The 26,137-nt window shown below is 48.6% G+C and overlaps 1 protein-coding gene across 1 annotated transcript in view; it reads left to right on the top strand.

Annotated features, from left to right (window-relative positions):
- The window catches only part of myom3 (myomesin 3), a 175,781-nt gene that overhangs the window by 15,603 nt on the left and 134,041 nt on the right, over positions 1 to 26,137 (top strand). The window contains exons 4-7 of the mRNA XM_038795011.1: positions 943 to 1,100; positions 12,510 to 12,602; positions 13,824 to 13,912; positions 22,788 to 22,832. Of these exons, the coding sequence (XP_038650939.1) occupies positions 943 to 1,100; positions 12,510 to 12,602; positions 13,824 to 13,912; positions 22,788 to 22,832 (385 nt within the window). The remainder of the gene's footprint in view (positions 1 to 942; positions 1,101 to 12,509; positions 12,603 to 13,823; positions 13,913 to 22,787; positions 22,833 to 26,137) is intronic.

Raw genomic sequence — 26,137 nt, 5'->3', positions numbered from 1 at the left:
GTCAGGAAGTGGGGTTCAGTCAGAGAGTGGGTCAGGAAGCAGGATTCAGTCAGAGAGTGGGCCAGGAAGCAGGATTCAGTCAGAGAGTGGGCCAGGGGTGGGGTTCAGTCAGAGAGTGGGCCAGGGGTGGGGTTCAGTCAGAGAGTGGGTCAGGAAGCGGGATTCAGTCAGAGAGTGGGCCAGGGGTGGGGTTCAGTCAGAGAGTGGGTCAAAGAGTGGGGTTCAGTCAGAGAGTGGGTCAGGAAATGGGGTTCAGTCAGAGAGTGGGTCAGGAAGTGGGGTTCAGTCAGTGTGTGGGGTTCAGTCAGAGGTTGAGACAGGAAGCGGGTTCAGTCAGAGAGTGGGACAGGGAGTGGGGTGTGGTGGGGCCCACGGTCAGCTGGTCAGGGTGGGTGGATCTGCAGGATTAGTGAGTGGAGGTTCAGGAAGCAGGATCCACGGCGAGCAGGAGGCACTGGAAGTGGAAAATTACATTTTTCCTGTCTAATTTTAAGCTCATTTTATTTTTTAAATTAGTTCATTTATCAATATAGGAATTTCCCAGCGGAAGCTATTTCAACTTCGAGGTTGTAATGTTTTATTACTTGTTTTTTTTTCTGATAAAGAAGTTTCTGCAGAACATAACTAGAGGTTGCACATTGATTCCTATCAGACCAGTATTTAATTTAAAGTCATAATTTTTAGAAATACAACCACAACTTGAAATGAGGACTCACTGTATGTCCTCAGACTTACATTGCACATGCATGTGTGTTCCACTGTATGTTATTTCAATGGAGGTTTAATTATTTTATTTGAAGTGTGTTAACATTCAAAGTTAGTGGTTAGAAGACCTATGCGTAAATATGTTGTCAATTCCTTTGTAAGTAATGCACAGTCTAATCTTAAGGCCTAGATAAACAGTATTGACAATACTCAATGTGTAGAATTACGCTGTTTTAGGCAGAGAGAAGAGCAGAAGAGGAGAGACAATTTGCTGCAGAGCATGCTGCCCTCGCACCCGAATTCGTGCTTGGATTGAGGCACCACACAGTCTGGGAGAAGATGAAAGTTAGTCTTTCCTGCGTCATCCAGGGAGCACCTTCCCCTCTGATCAAATGGTAGGAAAAATTGAAACAAAGTTACAACCTTACATAATCCAAGAGATCTGGAATATAGTCTGATTACTATTAATATTAATATTAGAGATATCGTCATCTGAAAATACTCTGGGTGGATGGTGGAATGGTTAGAAACAGCCAGCATTGCATTTATTGACAAACAGAATTCCTTCTTGATGTTAATATAAATGGAAAATTCTGGAAGTAATCAGCAGGCCTGGCAGCATCTGTGTAGAGAGAAACAATGTTAATGTCTGATACGAGAAAGGTTAATTCTGCTTCTCTTTCCACAGGTGTTACCTGACCTGCTGAGTATTTCCCGTAGATACAATGGGCGGAATCTTGTTGAGGTGTCAGTAATCTCGCCTGCCGGCTGGAGAGTTAGTGAGAGACCTGCGCTGCCTTTATTTTGGCAAGGCATAAACCAAACAGGCAGTGGAGAGGTCAGCGACTGGCATTCCCCTGGAATCAAGACCCCAGGGGCAAATGTCTCGCCTACCGAGAGCTAACTGGCAGTCAGAGGTGGACAACTCATACTCAGTAGTGCTAATGGGAAAGCCATTGCTGCTACCAGAAGTACAGGCACTGGACTCCCAGGAGTGTGGGGCCTCCCAGGCCACAGATAAGTAAAGTGGGGAAGGGGTTTCTCAGGGTGCTGCTAGTAACGGGGAGAGGTGTGCAGGGGAGGTCGGTGGCAAGGGCTCCAAAGGGCCACCTTTTCTGATCAGAGGGACCACCACCGCCAGCCCCACCCCGGGGAAGTGACAAGTTGTCCACGCAGTTTTACCTGTCAATTCATGCCTCCTGGTGACAGAGCCCCCCCCCCCCCCCCCACCCTGCAGCTGGGCTAATACCAGCGGTGGTGGTCTGAGGCCCTTAAGCGATCATTAATTGGCCACATAAGGATCTCAATTGACCACGGGCCGGTTGACCATGGGATTTTCTGATCTGAATTTAATTCTGGCGGAGGCGGGGTCCAGTACGTCTCCTATCTCCAAGATCACCACCAGCAACTGCACAAGTATTTTGCTTTTGTTTTCCTTAATACAGTATTGTCTATTTTCACATCCCATTTGTTACCTTGAGGAAGAGGGAGGAAAATAATCCATAGGTCAATCTATAATGTCTGTTGCCATAGTAACAATTTTAATCTGACTCCACCAAAAATACAATGGAAATGGAAATATAACAGTGACGATCAGTATTCCAAAAAGTGTGATCTTCATACAGTAACATCAATACTAAGAATATTAGCAGCACGGTAGCATAGTGGTTAGCACAAATGCTTCACAGCTCCAGGGTCCCAGGTTCGATTCCCGGCTTGGGTCACTGTCTGTGTGGAGTCTGCACGTTCTCACCGTGTGTGCGTGGGTTTCCTCCGGGTGCTCCGGTTTCCTCCCACAGTCCAAAGATGTGCAGGTTAGGTGGATTGGCCATGCTAAATTGCCCTTAGTGTTAGGTGGGGTTACTGGGTTATGGGGATAGAGTGGAGGTATGGGCTTGGGTAGGGTGCTCTTTCCAAGAGCCGGTGCAGACTCGATGGGCTGAATGGCCTCCTTCTGCACTGTAAATTCTATGAAATATATCTTTGTTATTTTTCAGTTCGTTATCCAGCTAGTGTGGAGTTATATTATATCATCTACTATGAATTGTGCTGTGATGTGCTAGCATCTACTATGAATTGCGCTGTGATGGCTCCCCCCTTTTCCTACTCCTCACTTGACTGCAACAGGGAATTTTAAATGGATACCCTAACCAATTCAGTGAATATTTAACTGTTTACATACGGTGACTATTAAAGATGCAAACAGATAGGTTTTCATGAGCTTTAAAAAGAAGAGTCTACTTCACATGCGCTAAAAGAAATAATTAAACAGCTCTGGTTTTCACATAAACACAAATAGATTACAGAGTGAGAGGATAGGTTAAACAATTTAAAGGGGTATACAGTTCTTGACTCATGCACTCATTCCAGGTTAAGCAGCGTTTCACTTGCACCTCCTCCAATTTGGTTTATTGCATTCGCTGCTCCCAATGTGGTCTCCTCTATATCGGAGAGACCAAACGCAGACTGGGTGATCGCTTTGCTGAGCATCTTCGGTCTACGCATTCAGAACCCTGACCTTCCTGTTGCTTGCCATTTTAACACAAGACCCTGCTCCCACGCTCACATGTCTGTCCATGGCCTGCTGCAATGTTCCAGTGAAGCTCAACACAAACTGGAGGAACAACATCTCATCTTACGGTTAGGCACACTACAGCCTTCCGGTCTCAACATCGAATTCAACAACTTCAGATGATTAGCTCTACCCTACCTCGACCCATTTGTTTTCATCCATTTCATTTTAACTGTCTTTTACCATTTCTTTCTCTCTTGTCTTCCTTTAGATATATTTACCGCCCCCCACCTTATCCACCTTTCCTTACAGTTTCTGCCCTTTGTTTCCCCCTTCCCCTCCCCCCACATCTACATCTGTCACAGTTTACCTTCTGATGTTAGTTTCTCTGCAGTTTGACCTTTCACACCATTTGTCCTCTCTGGGGACTGCCATTAACACTCTTTCCCCTTGGTTTCTGTGGCCATTAGCACACAGTTTCCCTGGGTTTCTGTGGCTATAACTCATCTTTCATTCTCACACCACAGTATAAATATTTCCCACTTTTTCTGTCTGTTAGCTTTGACAAAGAGTCATCAGACTCGAAACGTTAGCTCTTTTCTCTCCCGACAGATGCTGCCAGACCTGCTGAGATTTTCCAGCATTTTCTCTTTCATTTTAGATTCCAGCATCCGCAGTAATTTACTTTTAGACAGTTCTTGAAAGTCGGTAACTTGGCTGACCTCAGGCTGAACTCTGTGATCCGTTTTGTTTCGTGCCAAGGCAGTTTAAAGATATAGGCAAACAATTTGTTCCTTCAAAGATAGCAGCTGTGAGGTCCTTTCGTAAAATCTCTGTCTGTGGCACATGAAGAGTTGAAAAACAGCAGAGTTTATGAGCTGCAGGTTGTCTGGAGATGGAGACGCACACAGTGATGTTGCGCCTCCAGAGTTTTGTGTCCTTGTGCTGGTCTTCACAGAAAATAGGTGCTTGAACACACAAAAGGTAAGCTGGTTTATCACATGTTCCATTCTCTCAAAGTAGCCAGTGACCCAAATATGGTCATTACTAGTATATTCCCATTATGACTTGATTAGATTATGGCATGCGCATCCCTTTCTCAGCCAGAGTCCTTTGCCTGTCTAATGCTGGTTCCCACCAATTTGAGTCCGGATATCCTGTGAATGGGGACAGAAAATGTGGTTCATCACATTCCCTTAAGGTATGGTTTTGATGGGCTGCACATATTGGCCTTGGAATGTATAAGGTAGAATAATGCAAATGTGTCATCATTTTTGACTGATTGCAAATCACTGGAAAGTGTCTTTAATTTTTCTAAAAATTAAATTATTGTTTTGCAGCCATTAAATTCAGATTTTTTTTCATAGCATTTAAGTTCCTGTTGCAGTCAAGTGAAGAGTAGGAAAAGGGGGGAGGGGAGCCATCATAACAAAACTTATCAGCTAAGATTAATTTGTTCACTAATGTTATATTGTCTCGTAAATTGGTAATTCCTGAGAAGGTATACCACTTCGTCTTCCTGTAAACCCATACAAATTGTTTGTTAATTTCCTCTTAATGCCGAGATCTAGTTCTAGATTAATCTTACCTACTATGCAATTTTACATAGTTACAATCCCCACAGAGACCAGTACCTTTAAAAAATATTTGAATTCCCAATGACCAACTTGAAGGAATCATGCAACAGGGTTTCAAATTTTAAAACTTCTACTGTAACATGCAAACTAAACTCAACAATGACGAAGCATTAAACATAAACATAGGCAACTGATGCACTGAGTGACAGAATAGACATCCTTTAATAGCATTTCAACAAAACTGAATTTATACTTTGTAGCATGCCCTCTGCTGGATTCTCCATTGATTGACACTGAAATCGTGAAACGCGATTGGACGGAGAATTGGTTCTGGTGCCAATTTGACGCCAAATCGTAATTCTCCGTCACCTCGACAGCAGCGTCAATGAGTTCCGGAGTTCATGTACAGTAAACATGCAGTTCACTTCTCCTTTTAAAAATTGTGAAACCGGTTTTGTGGCTGATGAGGGAGAAAAAGGAGTTAGGACTCAGAGAAGAAGGACTACGGGCTGCCGGCCGGATGCTGGCCGGGCGAGCTGGGGTGCAGGGGGCCCTTCCAAGGGTGGGGGGGGGGTATGGGGGAACAGGCCAATTAGCCGGGGTGACCCCCCCATGGGCATAGACCGCCATCTTGCTGAACACCCCACTGACCAACCATCCTGGCCCCTGTTTCTGCAGAGTGACCTCCACACCCTACACTCCACCATACCACACCCCACCTGGCTGCCACCTGCCGGTGGCCCACCCAGGCTAACGCCCACAGTAGCCCCTACTTGGGGGCCATGGAGCATCTGCCAGCCAATCGTACCTCTGGCATTAGGGACGGGCACCGGGGCCTGAGGCCTCCACAGTGCTAATCACCGACGGGGCCATGGTGCGGGGATGGAGGAGAGGGGACATGAGGGGGCAGAGTCCGCAATGCTAACCAAGGCCATCGTGTAGCCTGTGTTGACCTGGTTGAGTACGGGGGTTTGCACCAAGCTAACATGCCGGCCTTTCACCCCTGCAGACAATAGATATTGGAATTCAAACATCAATGGTTGCCTTCCAGCTGGTTGCCGCAGCCCTGGGATGCCCTGCGGCTGTACGAGCTGATGCCGCTCGAGGAGGAGGAAGCTGCAGCAATGGAACATGCAGCAGTGGAGCTTGCAATAATGGAGTGTGCAACAGTGGAGCGTGCAGCAGTGGAGCATGCAGCAGTGGAGCATGCTGCAGAGGAACACGTGGCAGCCACCCAGGATGGAGATACTAGCTGCCCAACAGGCCAAGGAGGAGGAGGTGCCAAGGATGCGCTGCATGAGGCCTTGTGTGTACCAGCACCGCCTGTCACTCGAGAATCTGCCGGACCTGGAGTGCCGTTGATGGCTCCGACTGAGCACGGAGACAGTGCGACATATCTGCCAGATCATGGCACACCTGGCACCATGGGGGATATGGGGAGGATACCTGCTCCTTGGCCATCAAGGTGACTGTCGTCCTGAACTTTTACATCATGGGGTCCTTCCAGGCACCGAGTGGCAACCACTCCGGGATCTCACAGACTTCGGTGCACAGGTGCATCCGCGCCGTCACGGAGGCCCTAGATGCCCAAGCGGGCCAATATATCCATTTCAATTTGGACCAAGCCCACCAGGATGCCCGGGTAGAGGGATTCACCACCATCGATGGGATGCCCCAGGTCCAGGGGTAATCGACAGGATGCATGTCCCTACGGGCACCAAAGGGATTCCACTCAATGAACATACAGCTGGTGTGTGACCATCAGATGCGCATCATTCACGTCTGCGCCCGATACCCGGACAGTGTGTACAACGCTGTCATCCTGGCACACTCGACGATTCCTGACATGTTCGAGACGAACAAAAACAGGTAAATAAGTGATGACATGTACAAGTTATGATGACTGTGATGACGATACAAGATCAAAGATGACACTGAGGATTATACAAAAACATATAATAGTTATGATGACGTTGAGGATTATACGATACCAAATAATAGTTATGCGTCCAAAGTTCATGAATTTACACGGTCACGTGGCTTTCTTGTGCTGTTATGGAAGTGTCGATGTTGATGTTGTCATTCCCTTGTGAATGCTGTCAGTGTCCTGGTGTTTACATAACCAAGAAGTCATCAGGAGGTGTTCAAATGGTCAAATCACTTCATTGTCTGAGGTGGACTCTTTTTTTTATGCTTGTGGTCGCAATTCTTGATGACATCTTTCCTGAAAGCTGGTTTGCTTGTCCGTAGTGTAGCAAACGTGAATTGGTAAGATGCGTTGACATGCCATGGTATGTTGGCACTCTCGCCATTGTTCTGAGCTGGGCAGTAACATTGCCCTTCATGGGCAGAGTTGTACCATGTCGTACCAGTTGTTGTTCTATTGTTGTTGTCATTGTTGTTATTGGCGTGCTTGTTGTTGTGTTTGTTGCCTTTGGTACGCTTCTTGTTGTCTGTGTTTTTGTAGGTTTTGTTGTTGTGTTTGTTGCGCTCCATGACTACACCAAGTGGAGAATTCAAGTCCTTCAGAAAGTTACTTGTGTCAGTGTCCTTTGCGGCATCTGCTGTTTCATTGAGCTTGCTGTCTCTGATTCCTCGGTGCTCCCCGTCTGGGGTCATGTCCGGTTCACCTGAATCATCTTTGGTTTCTTGATGGTCCTCTGTCGGAGTCATTTCAGGTTCTTGTGGAGAAGCTTGAGTAGATGAGGTTTGAATTAACGTGGTGTCACTGGAGACACTAGTAGCCTCACTTTGATTGTCAAGTGCCTCTGTACACACTAGCTGAGATATGTCAGTCTCGCTGAGATGTTACACTTTTGTATGGGAATTGTGAAGCCTTTGTCACTTGTCGCACATACAGTGGGTAGACCTTCAGTGTCTTCTTGTCGGTTAGATGAGCTGGGTAGACTGTCAGAGTCTTCTTCTGGTGGCTCAAATAATCTGGGTAGACTGTCATAGTCTTCTTGTTGTTCGTGTGAGCGTGGTAGACTGTCATAGTTGTCTTGCTGTGCACTTGAGCGTGGCAGACTTGCATCATTGCTGCTGGTTGCTCAGATAAGGTTGCTCGACCTTCATGGTCTTGTTCGTGCTAGGACTGCGCTCTGGAGTCTTGCGTTGCTTCCATCGTGGAGTCTGTCAACGAGCTCGTTGTGGAGGCTTGTACTGCTCTCTGTCTCTTGCCGTCAGGCCGCAGCAGAATCCTGTACTCATAGGTCGGGATGTCATCTATGCTGGGCTGAAGATCCTCAAATCCGAAGAACTCGTCCATGACTGTGTCGGATGCTTCAATGTACAACACATCTTGTTAGGTTTGGAGTTGTTACTGAGGTCGCCACGTCCAATGATGAAATCATCATCTGAGTCATAGTCTTCAAGGACTAAATCATCTCTTAGGGCGGTGCTAACTGCTTGGTGCAGGGTTCTGCGGAGATTACTTTCAGCTACTGGTCGAAGTTCAGGCATTGTGCTGTCGTTCCTGGTGAAAGAATTGGGTTTTCTGGCTTTAAAATTCTTTTTCACTATTTTCGGACATTTCCCCTTTAAGTGGGCATGGTCCAGGGCCTCTGACATCATGACGCTTGTGATGTAGAGCGTAGGAATGGATTGTGCATGCGCAGATCGCTTTTCCTTCACTGTGCGCCCTTTTTGCAACTGCGCATGCGCGGCTTCTCGTGTATGCGCAAAGCACTGTTTCACCGGTTCGCGTCTTCTCGGGAACTGCGCATGTGTGGCTCTTTGCGCAAGATGGCTGTCAATCAAAATTGCCATTTGCTTCTGTTGCAAGCCTATCTTTGCCTCGTGGTGAGTATAGGCGGCAGTTTTACCGATTTCTGTTGTGTTCACCTCGCCGTAGTTTTCAAACTTGTCCAGGACTGTCTGGAAGTCTCTCTTGTCCTGCCCTTTGGAGTACTTGAAGGAGTTGAAGATTTCTGTTGCACTTTCACCCGCAATGGTGCATCGGCCACGCCACCTAGGTCGGATGCTACCGTGTAAATCTCAAATATCTGCTTGAATGCACGCCAGTTGGCACTGAGATTGCTGTGGTACCTGAGCTGCTGAGGAACTGGAATCTCGATCAACTTGCCTGGGTGCTTTTGCTGGTAGTCACGGATCTTGCTGAGTTGAACTATACAGATTCAACAGGCACTACTGGTACCATGTTGTGTTATGTACTCTGGGATATCACAGGCTGAAACACGATGCAGCTTTGACCAAAAGATACTCCAGACTTTGAAGTAAGTTCAATGTGATTTATTGAACCATTAGCACAGTTGTCTATGAGTTTGACTCTCCTGCTGACCTTGCTATAGTAACTCAGTCTAACTAACTAGCCTGCTCAAAGCCACCTGGTGGGTGTGATGCTTCTGATCTGCCTCTGTCCTACTCTCTAGGTGTCGCCTGTGGAAAGAGACAGACCATGTGTGCCCTGTCCTTATATATGGGTTGTGTAATGTCCCCTTGTGGAAGTGTAGCCTCTGGGTGTCTTGACTGCCCATTGGCCGTGTCCTATTCTATGTGTTCATTAGCTGTATGTCTGCAAGTCATGACATCTCTGGTGCTCCCTCTAGTGTTTACTTTGTCATAGTGTCATCATTAACCTACAATATCTGCTCCCCCCCCCCCTCATTTCTCTGGCAAGCCCAGACCAGCCCACTCCTCACACCTGTCTGACAGAGCACCGGAGCAGTTTGTAACAGTGGTAACACGTGTTTAATGTGCACATGTATATACATATACGTGCCCTAGAACCTATAACTAAACTGTGCCTTGCACCCGTGCCAACGTAACTGGTGCCTAACTCCCTGCCCTTACAGGCTCTAACACTCCATCTAGGTGGGCCCCAGATGGTACAGCAGGAGTGGAGGTGGACTGCGACCTGAGTCCCTGTTGGTGGGCACCTTCTGGGGCAACTGGGCCTGGATGCGTGTCCCAGGTGGCATGGTGCTGCCCTGTTCTGCCCGCTGCTCACCAGATGCACAAGAGACATGAGGGTGGGAGTCCGAGATGCTGCGGTGTTCTGGCACCTCCCCTGTGGGAGTCACCAGCACAAGGCTCCATCACCTCCTCCTCCCCCAGAGTGCCCAATGGCCCCCAGTCTACTCCATGGGCTGGGGTGCAAGCAGAGCTATCCTCTAAGGCTCCCCTGCCATCTGGCATGGCCAGTCCTGGAAGCTCACTCTGGTCTCGACCAGGGTCCGCACGCTTGCCGCCATGCAGCACAGGGAGTGGACCATCTCCGTCTGGGACTGCGCCACATCACCCATTGACTGTGCCACCACCTTCTGAGTTTGTGCCACATCAGTCAGTAACTGCACCATCTCCCTCTAGGACTTCTGGGTGGCACGCATTGTTGGCACTACCTTCTGCTCCAGCACCTGGTTGGACTCCTTCAACTGCACCTGCAGGTACTGGGTGGAATCATAGAGTTTACAGTACAGGAGGCCATTTGGCCCATCGTGTCTGTACTGGGCCTTGAAAAGAGAACCCTACCCAGGCCCACACCTCCATCCTATCCCTGTAACCCAGCAACCCCAGCTACAAGTTTTGGACACTAAGGGCAATTTAGCATGGCCAATCCACCGAACCTGCACATCTTTGGACTGTGGGAGGAAACCAGAGCATCCGGAGGAAACACTCCACGCAAATACGGAGAGAAAGTGCAGATCCGCACAGTTACCCAAGCCGGGAATCGAACCTGGGACCCTGGAGCTGTGAAGCAACAATTCTAACCGCTGTGCGACCATGCCGCCAATGCTCGCCGATAACTCCTCATGTAGTCCCAGAGTCTGCAACTGCATGTCCACAAATGATGGGACTGTCCGTTCCAGAAGCTCGAAACTTGTCTGGACGGCAGTTAGTCCCTGGGGTCGGTCCACCCTCCGACCGTCCGCCCCCTCAGGAGTTCCTATCTCCAGCTGCTATACCGGATCAGCTGTGTGGTGAGCACCAGATAGTGTCCCAGGAGTCTCTTTACTAAAGTGCCCAACTGAGGTGAGTGTCACTGGGATGATGGAGGGTGTTGGAGACAGCTGTGATGGGAAATCACTGCCATCCTCTGACTCGAGCTCCAGGGTCTCATCAATCTCGAGAGGTTGGCTGCCGTCTAAGCTGCTCTCGTCACTGCTCAACTCACTGGGGGGGCTCCGGCTGTGGCACTGGCTGGGGGTGGGGGACGCCAAATGGACCCGCCCCATCTCCAACTGTTCATGATTAGACGGTGGGCCGGGGGTGGTGAGGATAAGCGTGTGGATGGGGGGTGGTGAAGGTGGTGTGGGGGTGGTTGACACACGTGCCATGGGGAACTGCAACTAAGTGGCGTCTCACTTCCTCGCCTGCGGCCGAACTCCACCCCGGCAACCTCCCTTTCCTTTTGGCCGCTGACCACATCCAGGGCCCTCTGCTCTGCAATGGTTAGGGGCCGCATGTCCTTTCGTCTCCCGCTGGTTATGGGCACCCTTCTCCAGGGAGTTGGGGGGGGGGGTGGGGACAAACAGGAAACAAAAGCGTTAGACAGTCTGACCAGCCCGGGGCAGTGGGTGGGGTGGGGGGCTGGCTGGTGGCCTCGATGGCCAGGGCACCCGGCCATGGCTGCCGATATGGGTGCAGGCATGTGGTTCAGGTTGGGGGCTCTGCCGCCCTCCGGGTGGGGGGGGGGGGGGGAACTGGGGGGGGGGGGGTGGGGGGCCTGGGGTTAGGGTTACTGATGTGTGGGCTCGGGGTTGGTGCCAGGGGCACTGTGCTACCTACTCACTGAGGAGGTTGTGCAGTTTTTGTAGGTACTGCTGGGCGGTCCAGACAGTGTTGCCCACGACGCTGACTGCCTCTGGCACCTGCACCCAGGCATGGCAAATTGCGGAGTCTGGCAGCCTCCTTCACGGGCCGGAGTACAGGTCATCCTCTCCTCCACCGCGTCGGTGAATCTTGTTGCCATCTGGGATGGCGTGTGGGAAACACATGCCCGTAATCTTTACAGAAATTCTCCATTCTGAGACTAAGGGCGGGATTCTCCGCTTGCCAACGCTGCAATTGCATTCGGCGATCGGACGGAGAATCCCTTTTGACCCTGAAATCAGGGACGGTGCCTGTTTTCAGATGCTCCCTCCACTTTGAAGCGGCGTCATTGGTAAGTATTCTGCATGCCGCTGGGACGGCCTCAGGACGTCACCTGAAGGCCCTTCCCGATGCCGGTGGGCCGAGTTCCCAACAACGTGGACCACGTCTGGTCTCAGTTTTTGTCAACCTCGCGTGGCGACTGCGGACTGTGTCCAGCACCGTCACAGTGGGGGGGGGGGTGGGGGGGGGGGGGGAGCTGTTCCGGGGGGGGTTTTGAGACAGGGGCTGGTGGCACTGGTGGGGGGGGGGGGTCTGGGGGCGGCGAGGAGGGGTTACAGAGGGGTACTATCTAGCAGGCCGGGTCCACACGACGCCGGTGCCATGTTGTACTGTGTGGCCGCTGCAGATCGTCGCCGTGCGCATTCGCGGCCACGGACCCGGCATTTCTCCGGCCGTTTCTGTCGGGAACGCTGGGGGGATTTATAAGACGCGGTATATTCCTTTTAAACTTTGAATTAAAAGAAACAGTTTAAAACATAAGCATTTTATAAAACTTATCATTATTAACAAATGTTGTATTGCTACATTTTGCCAACAGTAAAGAATTGTTTTCTATTGTTCCTTGGTATGGATTTTAATAAATGAATCATTATTACTGTCAGGTATAAAGATGGAGTTCAGATTCAACCAACAGCTGTTCCTGGCAAGTACACAATTGAAAATAAAATTGGTTTACAGATTCTTGAAATTAGTAGGTAAGATATCTTTGTTTTTAAAAATCAATGGTAAATATTGTTTATTTAGCATGCAACTGAATATATAAATAATATAAAATCATGAAGAATAATTATGTTGAACCTTTATACTTTTCACTGTCAGTTTTCTTAATGACTCTTATACAGGAAGTGAATATTGCAACTCTATTTTCATTCAGCATAATATCTTTTACAACCACCAAGTGTTAGAAATTGGTTAACAAGGGTGGCACGTGGCACAGTAGTTAGCACTGGGACTGCGGTACTGAGGATCCGGGTTCGAATCCTGGCCCTGGGCCACTGTCCGTGTGGAGTTTGCACATTCTCCCTGTGTCTGCGTGGGTTCACCCCCACAACCCAAAGATGTGCAGGTTAGGTGGATTGGCCACGCTAAATTGTCCCTTAATTGGGGAAAATATAATTATGTACTCTAAATTTAAAAAAAAAGAAATTGGTTAACATCTTTGTTGGAATAGCAAATGCAGGAATTGCATTTGAATATGTTTCCCAAGTTTTAAGAATAGGGCAGAGTAATTTCTACCCTTGAATAGAAACATTGAAGGACAAACTGGGTTATAGTTTGCACCATTGCCCTTGATATATGATCCAATTGAAGCTAATTCTAAGGATACCTACTTCAGCGGTGATGAGAAAGGAGAAAACAAAATAAGGTAATGGTTTTCAATATGAACTCTGATTGGACCAGCTTTTTGATGCCCAGACTGAGAATCATAGAATCCCTGCTGTGCAGAAGTAGGCCATTCAACCCATCGAGTCTGCACCGACCCTCCGAAGAGGACCCGCCTAACCCGGAATCCCACCCAACCTTCTGGACACTAAGAGGCAATTTAACACGGCCAATCCACCTAGCCTGGACTGTGGGAGGAAACCGGAGAATCTGGAGGAAATCCATGCGGACATGGGGAGAATGTGCAAACTCCACACATACAGTCACCCAAGGTCAGAATTGAACCCGGATCTCTGGCACTGTGAAGCAGCAGTGCTAATCACTTTGCCACCATGCTGCCCTTTTAACAATCTTGCCCCTCACCTGAGTTGTGGGGACCCTTGGGTTAAATCATCACCAGTCAGCTCTCAGAAAAGGGGAGCTCAGCTGATGGTCTTCTGGGATTGTGGGGACATTTAAAATTTATTTAAATGCCAATTTAGAAGCCAATAAACATTGTGAATTCCAAACAAATTGACCTATTTCCACACTAGATGCAGCCCAGAGGACTCTGGCGAATACTCTGCAGTCGCTACCAATGCTCATGGAGAGGCATCCTCATATGCTACAGTTCTTGTGAATAGTAAGTCTCGTGTGTTTATCAATTAGCAGTTTCAGCAATTTCAACTCACTGCCAAGATCTAAAGGTTTTGATATGTAAAAAAGGAATGCCTTCATGCATCTAACAATAATTTGTATAGACTTTTACTCAAGCTTTTTAACCTTTTAGGTTTGGCAAAATAAACTGACTTTCAGATTGTTATACCTCAAAGGGTATGAATTGGGTTTTCTCTGTAGAGACTGGAATACATGTATCAGGGATTTTTAGCTGTTGTTTCACAGAAATTTGCATGTCCTGTAAGAAGCTGGCATGCCGAGCCAATTTATCTTTGTCCTCAATTTTGATTCTATCTCTCACGGTGTTGTTCTGCATCGGTTATGGATGGATAGTGGATGGCTGATGTTAATTTGCCTGTTTCCTTTTGGCGTAACAGAACTTTGCACCTTCATATTCAATTGCAAATATGGGATGGTTGAGGTCCCAACACGAGGGCTGCAAGCAAGAAGCTATCCTGGTTAGGCTGGTGACAAGACAAGGGAGGCATATTCCCAGTGGCAACCACTTAAATGGCCGCCCTCGGGGCTGCTGATCCTATTAAGGGCAGCAAACTGTCTCCCATTCAGAGGGCCAGCCCTTCAGCAGCCTCAGCAACACCACCACCAATGGTGACCTAGATGAGGCTGCAGCTGCAGGATAAGGATACATTGATGGCTGGGAACCCTCAAAGGCTGGTGAGTCAGGACTGGGGGAGCCGAGGCTTGGCAGGTAAGCATCGACGATCCAGGTGGGCGGTTGCCCATGGAATATAGGGCCAATGCCATGTTGGCATCTAGTGTTCTCACGGACCCCTTCAATAGGCCATGGACTACCCAAAAACGAGGTTACCCCTCCCCCCACCAAAAGCAACTGGCAGGAGGTTTCATTGAATAGTCCCTAATATGGCAGAGAGCCCCTGATACAGGCAAAATGTCTGCCGAGGCAGGAAGCGGCACTCAATTGCACCTTTGAATGACTTAACCGGGTTCTCAGTGGGGAGCTAGCCATCTCTCCTGCTTTTAGAAAAATAACATGGCAGCAGGAAGATGTCAGGCATGCTAGCCAACACCTTCCGCACTATTTTTCCAGTCTTTTTGTCTCCCAGCCCAGCGGGAAGAGGTTGATAAAATACTGGCTATGGAACTCTGTTTGCAACTCAAAGGACATTACCCTCTGACTGAATTTTTAATACTGATAGAGAGCTGCTCATGTTCTTGCGTGATTCGCATTTAAGGCAATTTATTAAAGCTAGTCTTCTCCTCTGGCAGCATTTGTATTACCATTGGCATAAAGACAAAATTATTTCAGACCCTTTATGGGAGGTCTTCTTGCTTTTGCCAATTCTGATCTGGACTGGCATTACTATCGGATATATCTATGTAGAATCTGGGCCAAAACACTTTTCTTCAGCTTTACAATACCCAATATCACTCAATCTTTCTGCTGAACTCCATGTCCAATCTTGTTTTAGCCCCAGGATGAACTCTTCCCAAAGATCCCTGATTTCTTGAAACTTCCTTGTTGAAGATGGCAGACTTTTCCCCAGGGAAATTTGCACTTCTCCACCTAGTGTTGCTGGTATTTTGAAAGGCCCTGCAGCCATTTAAGACTTTATTGTGCATTTGTTTCTTTTTGTGATTCAGCTTCTTGTTTACTATTTTGTCAGTGTGTCTTCAGAAATTACTAACTGTGTGAGATGTGCCTTCCACATGATAAGTGAAAAGATGCAAAGAAAAAGAAGCAAACTGAAAATTTAACTTTAAGTTAGAAACTGAAAACTTATGAAGAAGTAGGAGTGAAACCTAAACAATATTATAAATACAATGGGCGGGATTATCCGTTGCCCGATGGCAATATTGTGATCGGCGATCAGGTGGAGAATTCCTTCCGATGCCCAATTTGGGGTGGCACCAGTTTGACTCCGGTCAGCCATGCACCGACCCGTCCGAAATGGCGTCAACGCGTTGCATGGTGCATGCCATTGGAACGGCCAATGGCATGTCATCGGAAGGCCCTCCCCTGATGCTCCGCCCCCGATGGGCTGACTGGACCAGGCGGTTGACGTGTGGTCTGAGTGGTCGGGAACTCGGCGTAGCTGCTGCGGACTAGATCCAGCGGCACCACAGTCGGCCGGGAGCCGTGTTGCTGGCCCGGGGGGGGGGGGGGGGGGGGGCTTCCGTTAGGGCTGGAGGGACTGGTAAGGGGTGGCCCATTGGGTGGACAGGGAAGACATATTTGGCAGATTGGGTCTGCACACAACCGGCGCCGTGTTGTATGGCCGTTGCCATGCGCTTGCGCGGCCACAGACCCGGCCATTTTCCAGCCGTTTTTGGTGCGGGAGCTGGGAGTTGTACCCGGCACGGTTGCTAGCTCCTTACCAGTCCTGGAATCGGTTATGGTTCGCGCAAATTTTGGCGTCATAAAGCACCCGAGAATTCTTTGTTTTAGCTGGCACTTAGCCGCTGAAATGTAGAATCCAGCCCAATATACTTTGCAGCTTCAGCATATTTCGCCCCAGTGTTTTAACTGCTGCTTCCCAGGGCTGGATTATCCTCTGTTGGAATTCTCCATTGCGCCAGTAGCGCACCCACGCCGGGGATTTCCCGACAGCGTGGGGCTGTCCACAATAGGAAACCCCATTTTCCAGCTGACGGGACGGATAATCCCGCTGCCAGCTGGGGCATGCCGCACCAGAAAACTGACGGGTCGGGATGAGGAATCCTGCCCCCAGACTTCGCTGCACTTAGTAATTAACTAACATGTGTTACAATCCCTGTGTAGATCGATAACTTTTAAAATGAGGTATGAACGTGCAGATGACCCATGCAAAAATAAAATCACACAGGATTTCACTTTCAGACTTTTACTGTAACAAATCAGCTAAAATCAACATCAACTAAACCAGAGTATAAATGCAAAATACTGAAGATGTGGAGATCTGAAATAAAAACAAAATATGCTGTAAAATTCAGCAGGCCTGGCAACATCTGAGGAAAGAAAAACAGTTTTTTTTTTAATAAATGTTTTTTATTCAGTTTTCATGTTTTATATTGAACAAATTACAAATTGTTAGGGAGAGAGGAAAAAAAAAAGAACACGCAAAAATTAACATATATATTTACAGGTAAGCATCTTCGTAATAATAACTGTGGCCTCCCCCCTTTAGCCGGCATACATATTTTACATTCCCCAATACGGCCGAGGCACATGTTTATTGGCATTTATTTAGTTTGGTTTTGGGCCTTAGCTAGCCATCAAACTCCCGTAACGAACCCATAGCCACCCCCCCCCTCCCCCCCCCCCCCGGCTACCTTCCCCCGATTCCCGTCCATTTTCCCCTGATTCTTGGCCACCCGACTATTCTTCCTCTTGTACGTTGGCCACAAACAGGTCCCGGAACAGTTGCATGAATGGCTCCCACGTTCTGTGGAAGCCGTCGTCTGACCCTCGGATGGCGAATTTGATTTTCTCCATTTGGAGAGATTCCGAGAGGTCGGCCAGCCAGTCTGCAGCTCTGGGCGGTGCTGCTGACCGCCAGCCAAACAGGATTCTACGACGGGCGATCAGGGAGGCAAAGGCAAGGGCAGAAAAACAGAGTTAAACGTCATTCCTCTATGGAACTGGTCAGAGGAAAAATATGATGGGTTTTATGCTGTTGAAAATATGTGGGCCGTGTGAGTTGGTGAAAAAAGGGAACGTCAGGGATAGGTTTCAGGGAGAAACTAAATTACAAAGACATCATGGAACTAAAAGCAGAGAATAGGGATGGTAATGATAAAAGAAGAAAGCACTGATCTGGAGTAGGCTTGAAAAACACCCACAAGCTCCATTGACTAAATACTCAGTAAGCAACTAAGATGCTAAACTATAGAAATGTTATCCCCTTAATTTCTTCACACAATTGAAAACACCATGCTATGTTTGAACAAAACACCACCCTTTAAGTTCAATTCCTCATGCTTAGCACTGTTGCTTCACAGCGCCAGGGTCCCAAGTTCGATTCCCAGCTTGAGCCACTGTCTGTGCGGAATCTGCACATTTGCCCAAGTCTGTTATGGTTTCTTCCGGATGCACCAATTTCCTCCCACAAGTCTCGATAGATGTGTTCGTTAGGTGATTTGGGCATTCTGAATTCTCCCTCCAATGTACCCGAACAGGCAACAGAGTGTGGCGACTAGAGGATTTTCACAGTAACCTCATTGCAGTGTTAATGTATGCCTATTTGTGACAATAATAAAGATTATAGTCACAAATAGGCATACATTAACACTGCAATGATTATTATTGTTAGGATGACTTCTCTCTGCTTCATCAAGATGAATCGTCCAGTGTCCTTCTTAAAAAAAAACCTTCACTCAAAACCTCCTGTTGCAAAGTTCCCTCTGGTGATTCTGGTGTGTTTCACTCTTCACAAACTTTGTTTAATTGAAGATGAACTCCGTCCTCATCAGCACTCTGCATGTGGTTACCCCAAAAGCAGTCCTTTTTTTTTACTTGGCACCTGTTGGGGTCTTCGTCCCCCATATGATTTAGTCAGATTGACTCTGAGTCTGTGCGTCTGTACACAGCATAGCCAGCTGTGTGTCCAGTTGTTAAAGCTCACAGCTGTCTTTCAACTGGCTTGACCTGGGCCTGCTATGCCCATGACAACCAAATGACATGGGCCTTTGCTGGCAGAGCTCAGTACAACTTTACAGCATCTCCCACTCCACCAGCCGTGTTATCCAGAGCGGAATGCCCTTGTCAGCAGCACGATCCTCCGATCTGGCCAATGGGGGTTTCCCACTGTGGCCACCCATGCCCTCGGGAAACCCGCGGGCATGGGTGCGCTGCTTGCGGAGCGGAGGAACCCGCCGACAGAGAATTCCTGATTAAGTCTAGTGATCATAAGGCCCACATGTTTGCCTTGCCATTCTCCATTTAATTGTCTTCATAGATTGCACTACAAATTGGTGGAAATGCCAGATTGAAAAAGAGTGGTGCCATCTTCAGGGCTTCGTAGATCTGGGTGAATGAGACAAGCAATTGTGGATGTCCTTAACTCATCAGACCTGAAGGGTTGTAAAGTTAAAAATACTAGGACTGTGAATAAATTGTAAATTAAAGTGGGTGAATTAATGTTAGATTGGGTACAGAATGAGAAATAAAGAGGGAAATAAAGATTGGATTAAAAGAGGTAAAATAGACAGAAAGAAAAAGTAAAACAACTTATTTAATTTTTAAAATTTGGGCAGCAGGGTAGCATGGTGGTTAGCATAAATGCTTCACAGCTCCAGGGTCCCAGGTTCGATTCCAGGCTGGGTCACTGTCTGTGCGGAGTCTGCACGTCCTCCCCGTGTGTGCGTGGGTTTCCTCCGGGTGCTCCGGTTTCCTCCCACAGTCCAAAGATGTGCGGGTTAGGTGGATTGGCCATGCTAAATTGCCCGTAGTGTCCTAAAAAGTAAGGTTGGGGGGGGGGGGTTGTTGGGTTACAGGGTATAGGGTGGATACGTGGGTTTGAGTAGGGTGATCATGGCTCGGCACAACATCGAGGGCCGAAGGGCCTGTTCTGTGCTGTACTGTTCTATGTTCTATGTTCTAAAATATATTTTTTTATTGGCATTTTCAGTTTTATATACATTGCAGTTTGTGTTTGTTTGCTGCACAATACAAAATAATTTCTCATGTTTATTTACAGTTTGTCGCCATCTGACTCGGTGTGCTATCCTCCTTTCCCTCCCCTCCTCAGCCGACCCCCTCCCTAGCAACACCCCCCCCCCCCCCCCCCTTCCCAAGCCACCTCCCGGATACCCTCCCTGCTCTTTTGGGGGGGATGTTCCCCCTCCACCTCTGTTCCCCCCCTTTCCCTCTCTTATCCTGCCAATTTCAGTTGTATCCATCTTGTCGATGGGGATGGTTTTACCCCTCCCCCTCTCTTTGTGTTGTTCCTTTTGCCCCCCTCAGACTCCCTCTTCTCTTCCTCTCCCCTTCTCGCTTGGTAGTGCGTTCCTGCCATTCCTTTTTTACTTTCCCATTTTCCTCTCTGCTAGTTTCTGTTGGCCTCAATTAGGTTTTGGAACAGGCCGACAAATTGCCCTCTGCTGGAAGGAAGCTTTCCTCCGACCCTCGGTTGGCGTACTTAATCTTCTCCAAGTGGAGAAATTCCGAGAGGTCAGGCAAGCCAATCTGCAGCTGTGGGTGGAGCTGCTGATCGCCAGCCGAGCAGGATTCTCCGGCATGCAATTAAGGAAGCGAAACTAGGACGTCGGCCCTCTTCCCCATGTGTAACTCTGGCTGCTCCGATACCCCAAAGATTGCCACTATTGGGCATGGCTTCACCCTCACCCCCACAACTTTGGACATCACCTCGGGGAAGGCTGTCGAGAACCAGCAAGTTTGGGGCAAGCCCAAAACATGTGGGTGTGGTTGGTCGGGCCACTCTGGCACCGTTCACATTTATCCTCCGCCACCGGGAAGAACCTGCTCATTCGGGTTCTGGTCAGCTGTGCTCTGTGCACCACTTTGAACTGCATGAGGCTGAGCCTTGCGCAGGAGGAGGTGGAATTAGCCCTGCTCAGTGCTTCGCTCCAGAGTCCACACTCCTCTTCTGTCCCCAGTTCATCCTCCTATTTCCATCTGGTCTCGTCCAGTGGTGTTCGGGCTCTGTCCAGCAGCTGTCCATGCACTTTCCCACGTGGCTGCCTGCTTTCTCAGCTGGTGAGCTAATAGGCGGACAGCCTTTCCCTGTGTTCGTAGAAGGTCCTCCGTGTTTGGCGGAGTTGGTGCACTGCTTTCCTGGTGGATAGCAGGTTAAAGTCCGTTTGTAGCTTTTTCCTCTCCGCCAGCAGCTCTACGGTCAGGCAGTACTTTCAGTCGACCTCCAAGGTGGAGTCGATCAGCTGGTGTCTGGCCGCCCTCTCTTTCCTGTCTCTACGTGCGTTGTAGGCTATAATAAAGTAACCGTCCTGGTCTCAGTAAATCTGGTCCTCTTACTGATCAGTATGACTACTCCCCTAGCCCTCGTCCCGTAGCATGAATGGTACGTCTATCCCACCAAGCTCTTTCCTACCAGCAGGCTGTCCTTCTCCCTCAGGTGTGTCTCCTGTCGGGAGAATATGTCAGACTTCAGGCTTCTCAGTGGGCGAAGACTTCGCATCTTTTCACTGGGCCGTTAAGTCCCCTTACATTCCAGGTGACGATCCTGATGGGGTTTTTTTGTCCCCCTGATCCTGCGGGATCAACCATACTCAGCTGTTGGACGCGCCCTTTCACTCCAGCGTTTTTCTTTGTTAGGGGACTGTCCAAAATGGCCGCAGTCGCCGCTCTCACCACGAGGTCGGGCCCCTGTACCCCAGGGTTTCCCTTTGTCCAGAGGGAACCTCACATGGCTGCCAACTGTGTGCACGCCACGTGGGTGCACCCCTGCACTCCGGGGTTTCCCTTTGTTTAGGGACACTCCAAAGTGGCTGCTTGCGGCGCCATGTTGATTTCTCGACTTGCTCCATGCCCGTCGGGGCCTGTGCCTTTCTGCCAACCCTTCCTTATCATTTTGTCCCCAGTCTGTTCTGTGAGTCCCCCTGACCCCCTGTCCTCCCCTTGTCTGCCCCCTGTATTCTCCCTCCCTTCTGCTGTGACCCCCCCCCCCTCCCCCCCTTAGCCAGATGCTCCCTCTCCCCTGAGAGGTGTGCCACGGCCCCCCTTACTACCTGTCTTCCTGTGATAGCCCTCCCGACTAGTCCGGTGGCTCCCCTCCCCAGGCTGGTTAGGACTGTGTCCATTCTGATTGCCTGCCTCTGTTCCCTTCCTTGCCCTCTCACCTGCTTTCCCTGTCACTGCTCCCTTCTCTCCGTCTCCCAACTTTAAACTTAAAACAAGACACGACTGTCCCGCGCAAACACAAAGTCTACACAGATGCCTCTGCTCACCATTATTCATTCAGACTGTGGTCCTTTTTCGGCATGCCCTCACCGCTGCCGGGTTTGGTCCCTCTCTAGGTTGTTTGCTCTGACAAACTCATCGTCTTCCGCCGGGGTGCCAAACTATTGTTCCTTCCCCTGGTATGTGACCCATATAGAGCGCTGATTTTGCTCTATTGAACTCGGCCCTCTTTTTTGCAAGATCCACCCCAAGGTAGACCCTGATTCTGTGTCCTTCCCATGAACTCGACTTTGTTTGTCGGGCGTGCCTCAGGATCTATTCCCGGTCCTGGTACCGGTGCAGCTTAGCGATTATCTCTCCCGGTTGTTCCCCTGCTTTGGGTTTAGGCCGGAGCGACCTGTGTGCCCTGGGGAGTTCTGGGGGCTGGGGAAGCTGTCTCTCCCGACTAGGTTACCCAGCATTTGGGCGATGTAGTCCTTTGGGTCCCTTCCCTCGATGCCCTCCAGCAACCCCATGATGCGGACATTGTGGTGTTGAGACCTGAAAAGACTTACTTAAGTTAATCCATTTTTAAAATCTCTACCGACAGTTCAAAATCTGACGGAACAAGATTGTGCATTTACAATAGTCAATTTCCAGTGCCAGAGAGATTGACTTGGAGTAATTAACAAGGATCATAGTGTTCAAGGGGTAGTTAGACTTGAAAATTACTTGATTTAACTTTGGTAAGTTTAGTTCATATCTACTGAGCAAATACAGGGATTTCTCACAGTTTAATGCATTTCATTGAGGAGCCAGACAGCGAAATGTCATGTGCAAATCCATTGGCGAAACAACAAAGCTTAGACAGCAACTTTCAATTCCCATATTAAAATGCCTGTGATATTTGTGCAGAACTGGCAGTGAGTCATTAGCCGCAACATTATTTTCATAGCAGGTTCTGGATCAGTATTTATATATTTACCAAAAATCCTCCAACATGTGTGTTTTTGATCATTCACAGGACATCAAGGCTCAGATTCAGGAGGTGATTCTCTCAGGCTGCAATGTAAGTGACCAATGGATTTGCTTCCCACCAGATTGATGACAGTTAACCCTTTCAGAGTCACCATCACTTGGATAGCGTGTGCTAGAACTGGAATGATTCAGTTCCACTCTGGTTTGCTCAGATCACTAAGCATCATTTTACTTTATATAATCACAGTATAAAGGTCTAAAAGACAATTTATATGTTATTGCAAACTCTTGTTGGATAAATTAATCCTGTGCAACTTTAATTTTTTTTTAAACTGCATCAATACATTTATTTTGCTCCGGCCTTTGCCCTTGACTGATTTTTTTAGTCACATACACAGTTGTTTAGCCTACACTAGTTCTTTCTTTCTTAATTGCGTTAACTTTGTTTGTTGGTTTATCTAATCACCAAAAGTTTTCATATGTTCCACACCAACCAAGGCCATTAAAAGTTCACTGAAAGCTGCTGACGTGTCATATTTAAATATATGTATTTTCTTGCTGCCCATGATCAAAGTGTTTGGTATGTGAGGTGTATATATTTTCCTATCTTCGGAGAGGTCCCAATTCAAATAATCCACCAGCAAGATTTTTATCCTACGCATGCCCTAAAGGTTTTGGAAAACAGGATATATCACTCAGCAACCTAACACACGATATTGCAGACACAAAGATTACATACAGATAAAGCAAAAAAAATTATTCCAATGCATAATTTTTAAATCTCTCTTTCATGGAAGCCTATAGTTTCTAAGATGAGTCAATGCTTCTAATTGAAGTGCAAATCTTGTAAGCAGAGGTTTCTCAGTAAACTGTGAGGCCTCTTGTACTTGAATTTCTACAAGGATGGCTCTCATAGAATCCCTACTGTGCAGAAAGAGGCCTTTCAGCCCATCAAGTCTGCACCAACCCTCTGAAAGAACACGCTACCTAGGCCCACTCCCCCACCCCATCCCTGTAACCCCACCAAATTTGCAAATCCCTAGACACTCGGGGACAATTTTTTTGATACAGACCAATCCAACTAACTCGCACATCTTTGGTTGGTGGGAGGAAATCGGAGCACCCGGAGGAGACAAGGGGAGAAAGTGCAAACTCCACACAGTCACCCAAAGCCGGAATTAAACCTGGGTCCATGGCACTGTGAGGCAGCAGTGCTAACCACTGTGCTACCATGCTGCCCAGGTGAATTTGAAGTTGGAAAAGGTGAAGGAGAGTCCTTATACATATTCAAGTTATTGCTGCTGATGAAAATGAAATGAAATGAATGAAAAAATGAAAATCGCTTAATGTCACAAGTAGGCTTCAAATGAAGTGACTGTGAAAAGCCTCTAGTCGCCACATTCCGGCAGCTGTTCGGGGAGGCTGCTACAGGAATTGAACCGTGCTGCTGGCCTGCCTTGGTCTGCTTTAAAAGCCAGCTATTTAGCCCTGTGCTAAACCAGCCCCTGACTGTGTTTGCTCGTTTGAACAGCTGCTGGTTTGATGGCTTCCCTGATGGAATTCTCCATCTCTGCAAGCAGCCTTTGCTGTTTTTAAAAGCAGACAGACAACATGGCTATGCTCATCATGTGGCTTGTACAAGTTCAAGTCCTTTTTCCAAAGAAAGGTGGTGCATTGATTACACTCCTTGTCTTGTACTTTGACACTTTGGAATTCACCGTCTTGTTTGGATGAGAGACCATCCAAATACAATGAAAGGTCGATGGACTCCATTTCACATTAATGTAACACACATTGATTTTAAAACATACAAACATATATATTAGGAGCAGGGGTAGACCCCTAGGCCCTTCGAGCCTGCTCCGACATTGAATAAGATGATGGCTGATCTGATTGTAACCTCAATTCCACATTTGGCACGGTGGCACAGTAGTTAACACTGCTACCTCACAGCACCAGGGACTCAGTTTTGATTCTGACCTTGGGTGATTATGTAGAGTTTCCAAATTCTCCCCGTGTTTCCGTATGTTGCTTCCAGGTGCTCCAATTATCTCCCACAATCCAACAGCGCTGGCCCTAGGGTTGCTGGCGCCCCGGGCAAGCTGAACTTCGGCGCCCTTGGGGGAGGGGGGGGGGGGCGAGAGGGTGGGGGGGCCGAGAGGGGGGGGGGGCCGAGAGGGGGGTCGGGGCCGAGAGGGGGGGCGGGGCCGAGAGGGGGGACGCGGGGACCCGGGGGGGGGGGCGGGGAGGGGGGGGGTGGGGGAGGGGGGGGCGGGGACCGGAGGGGCGGGGACCTGAGGGGGGGGGCGGGGACCCGAGGGGGGAGCGGACCGAGCAGGGGGCAGACCGAGCGGGGGGGCGGACCGGGGGAGCGGACCGAGCGGGGGGGCGGACCGAGGGGGGGCGCCCTGGGGGAGGGCGGCCACCGCGCATGCGCTGGTTGGCACCGGCCCAACTGCGCATGCGCGGGACCCGAGTCTCTGGCGCCCCCTAGCACATGGTGCCCCGGGCGACTGCCCGAGTTGCCGGTGCTTTGAGCCGGCCCTGCAATCCAAAGATGTGTAGGTTAGGTGGATTGACCATGTTAAATTGCCTCTTAATGTCCAACGGCTACGTGGAGTATGGGTTACGGGGATAGGCCTTGTGATTGAGCAAAGGTAGGATCCACATTCGGAGGGCTGGTGCAGAGTCGATGGGCCAAATGGCCTCCTTCTGCACTCTAAGGATTCTATGATTCTTGCCCATTCCAGATAAACTTTCACCCCATTGCTTATCAAGGGTCTATCTATCCCTGTCTTAAAAATATTCAAAGACTTTTGAGGAAGAGAGTTCTAAGGACCAATGAACCTCTGAGAGAAAGAATTTCTCCTCATCTCTGTCTTAAATAGGCGATCCCTCATTTTTAAACAGTGTCACAATAATGTTGGATTCCTAGCAAATAGGGCCTGAAGTCAGGCCCCAAACTGAGAGCAAAACCTGATGAAACCGGGACTCTGTCTCACTAGGAAAAATGTGAGTACAGGCTGCAAAACAAAACAAGGACTGTGATTCCCAAGATACTGTGGAGAAATCCTGCAGGGACTCATCATCTGGAGCAAAGACACTTTTATCTTTCATTTACATGTTTCTTTCATTTCTCTTCCTCCCCCCCCCCCCCCCCCCCCCCCCAGTGTGTTTGTCTGTCTTGTGTGTGTGTGTGTGTGTGTGTGTGTAGAGGGTGGGGGAGGCTAGTTACAGTAGGAGGTAAGTATTTTAAAATATTTAACCAACTATCTGCTGCATATATCACCATTAATCTTGTTATAAACAGTAATTATGTTTCAACTTACAAACCTGGTGACTGTAATTATTGTGCAGCCAAGGGCCAAAGATTTTGGGAATTTTTATTAGAATTAT

The sequence above is a fragment of the Scyliorhinus canicula genome, chromosome 1 (assembly GCF_902713615.1).
Source record: "Scyliorhinus canicula chromosome 1, sScyCan1.1, whole genome shotgun sequence".
Lineage (NCBI taxonomy): Eukaryota > Metazoa > Chordata > Chondrichthyes > Carcharhiniformes > Scyliorhinidae > Scyliorhinus > Scyliorhinus canicula.
The sequence above is the reverse complement of the archived record's forward strand: the minus strand, read 5'-3'. Positions and strand labels throughout refer to the sequence as shown.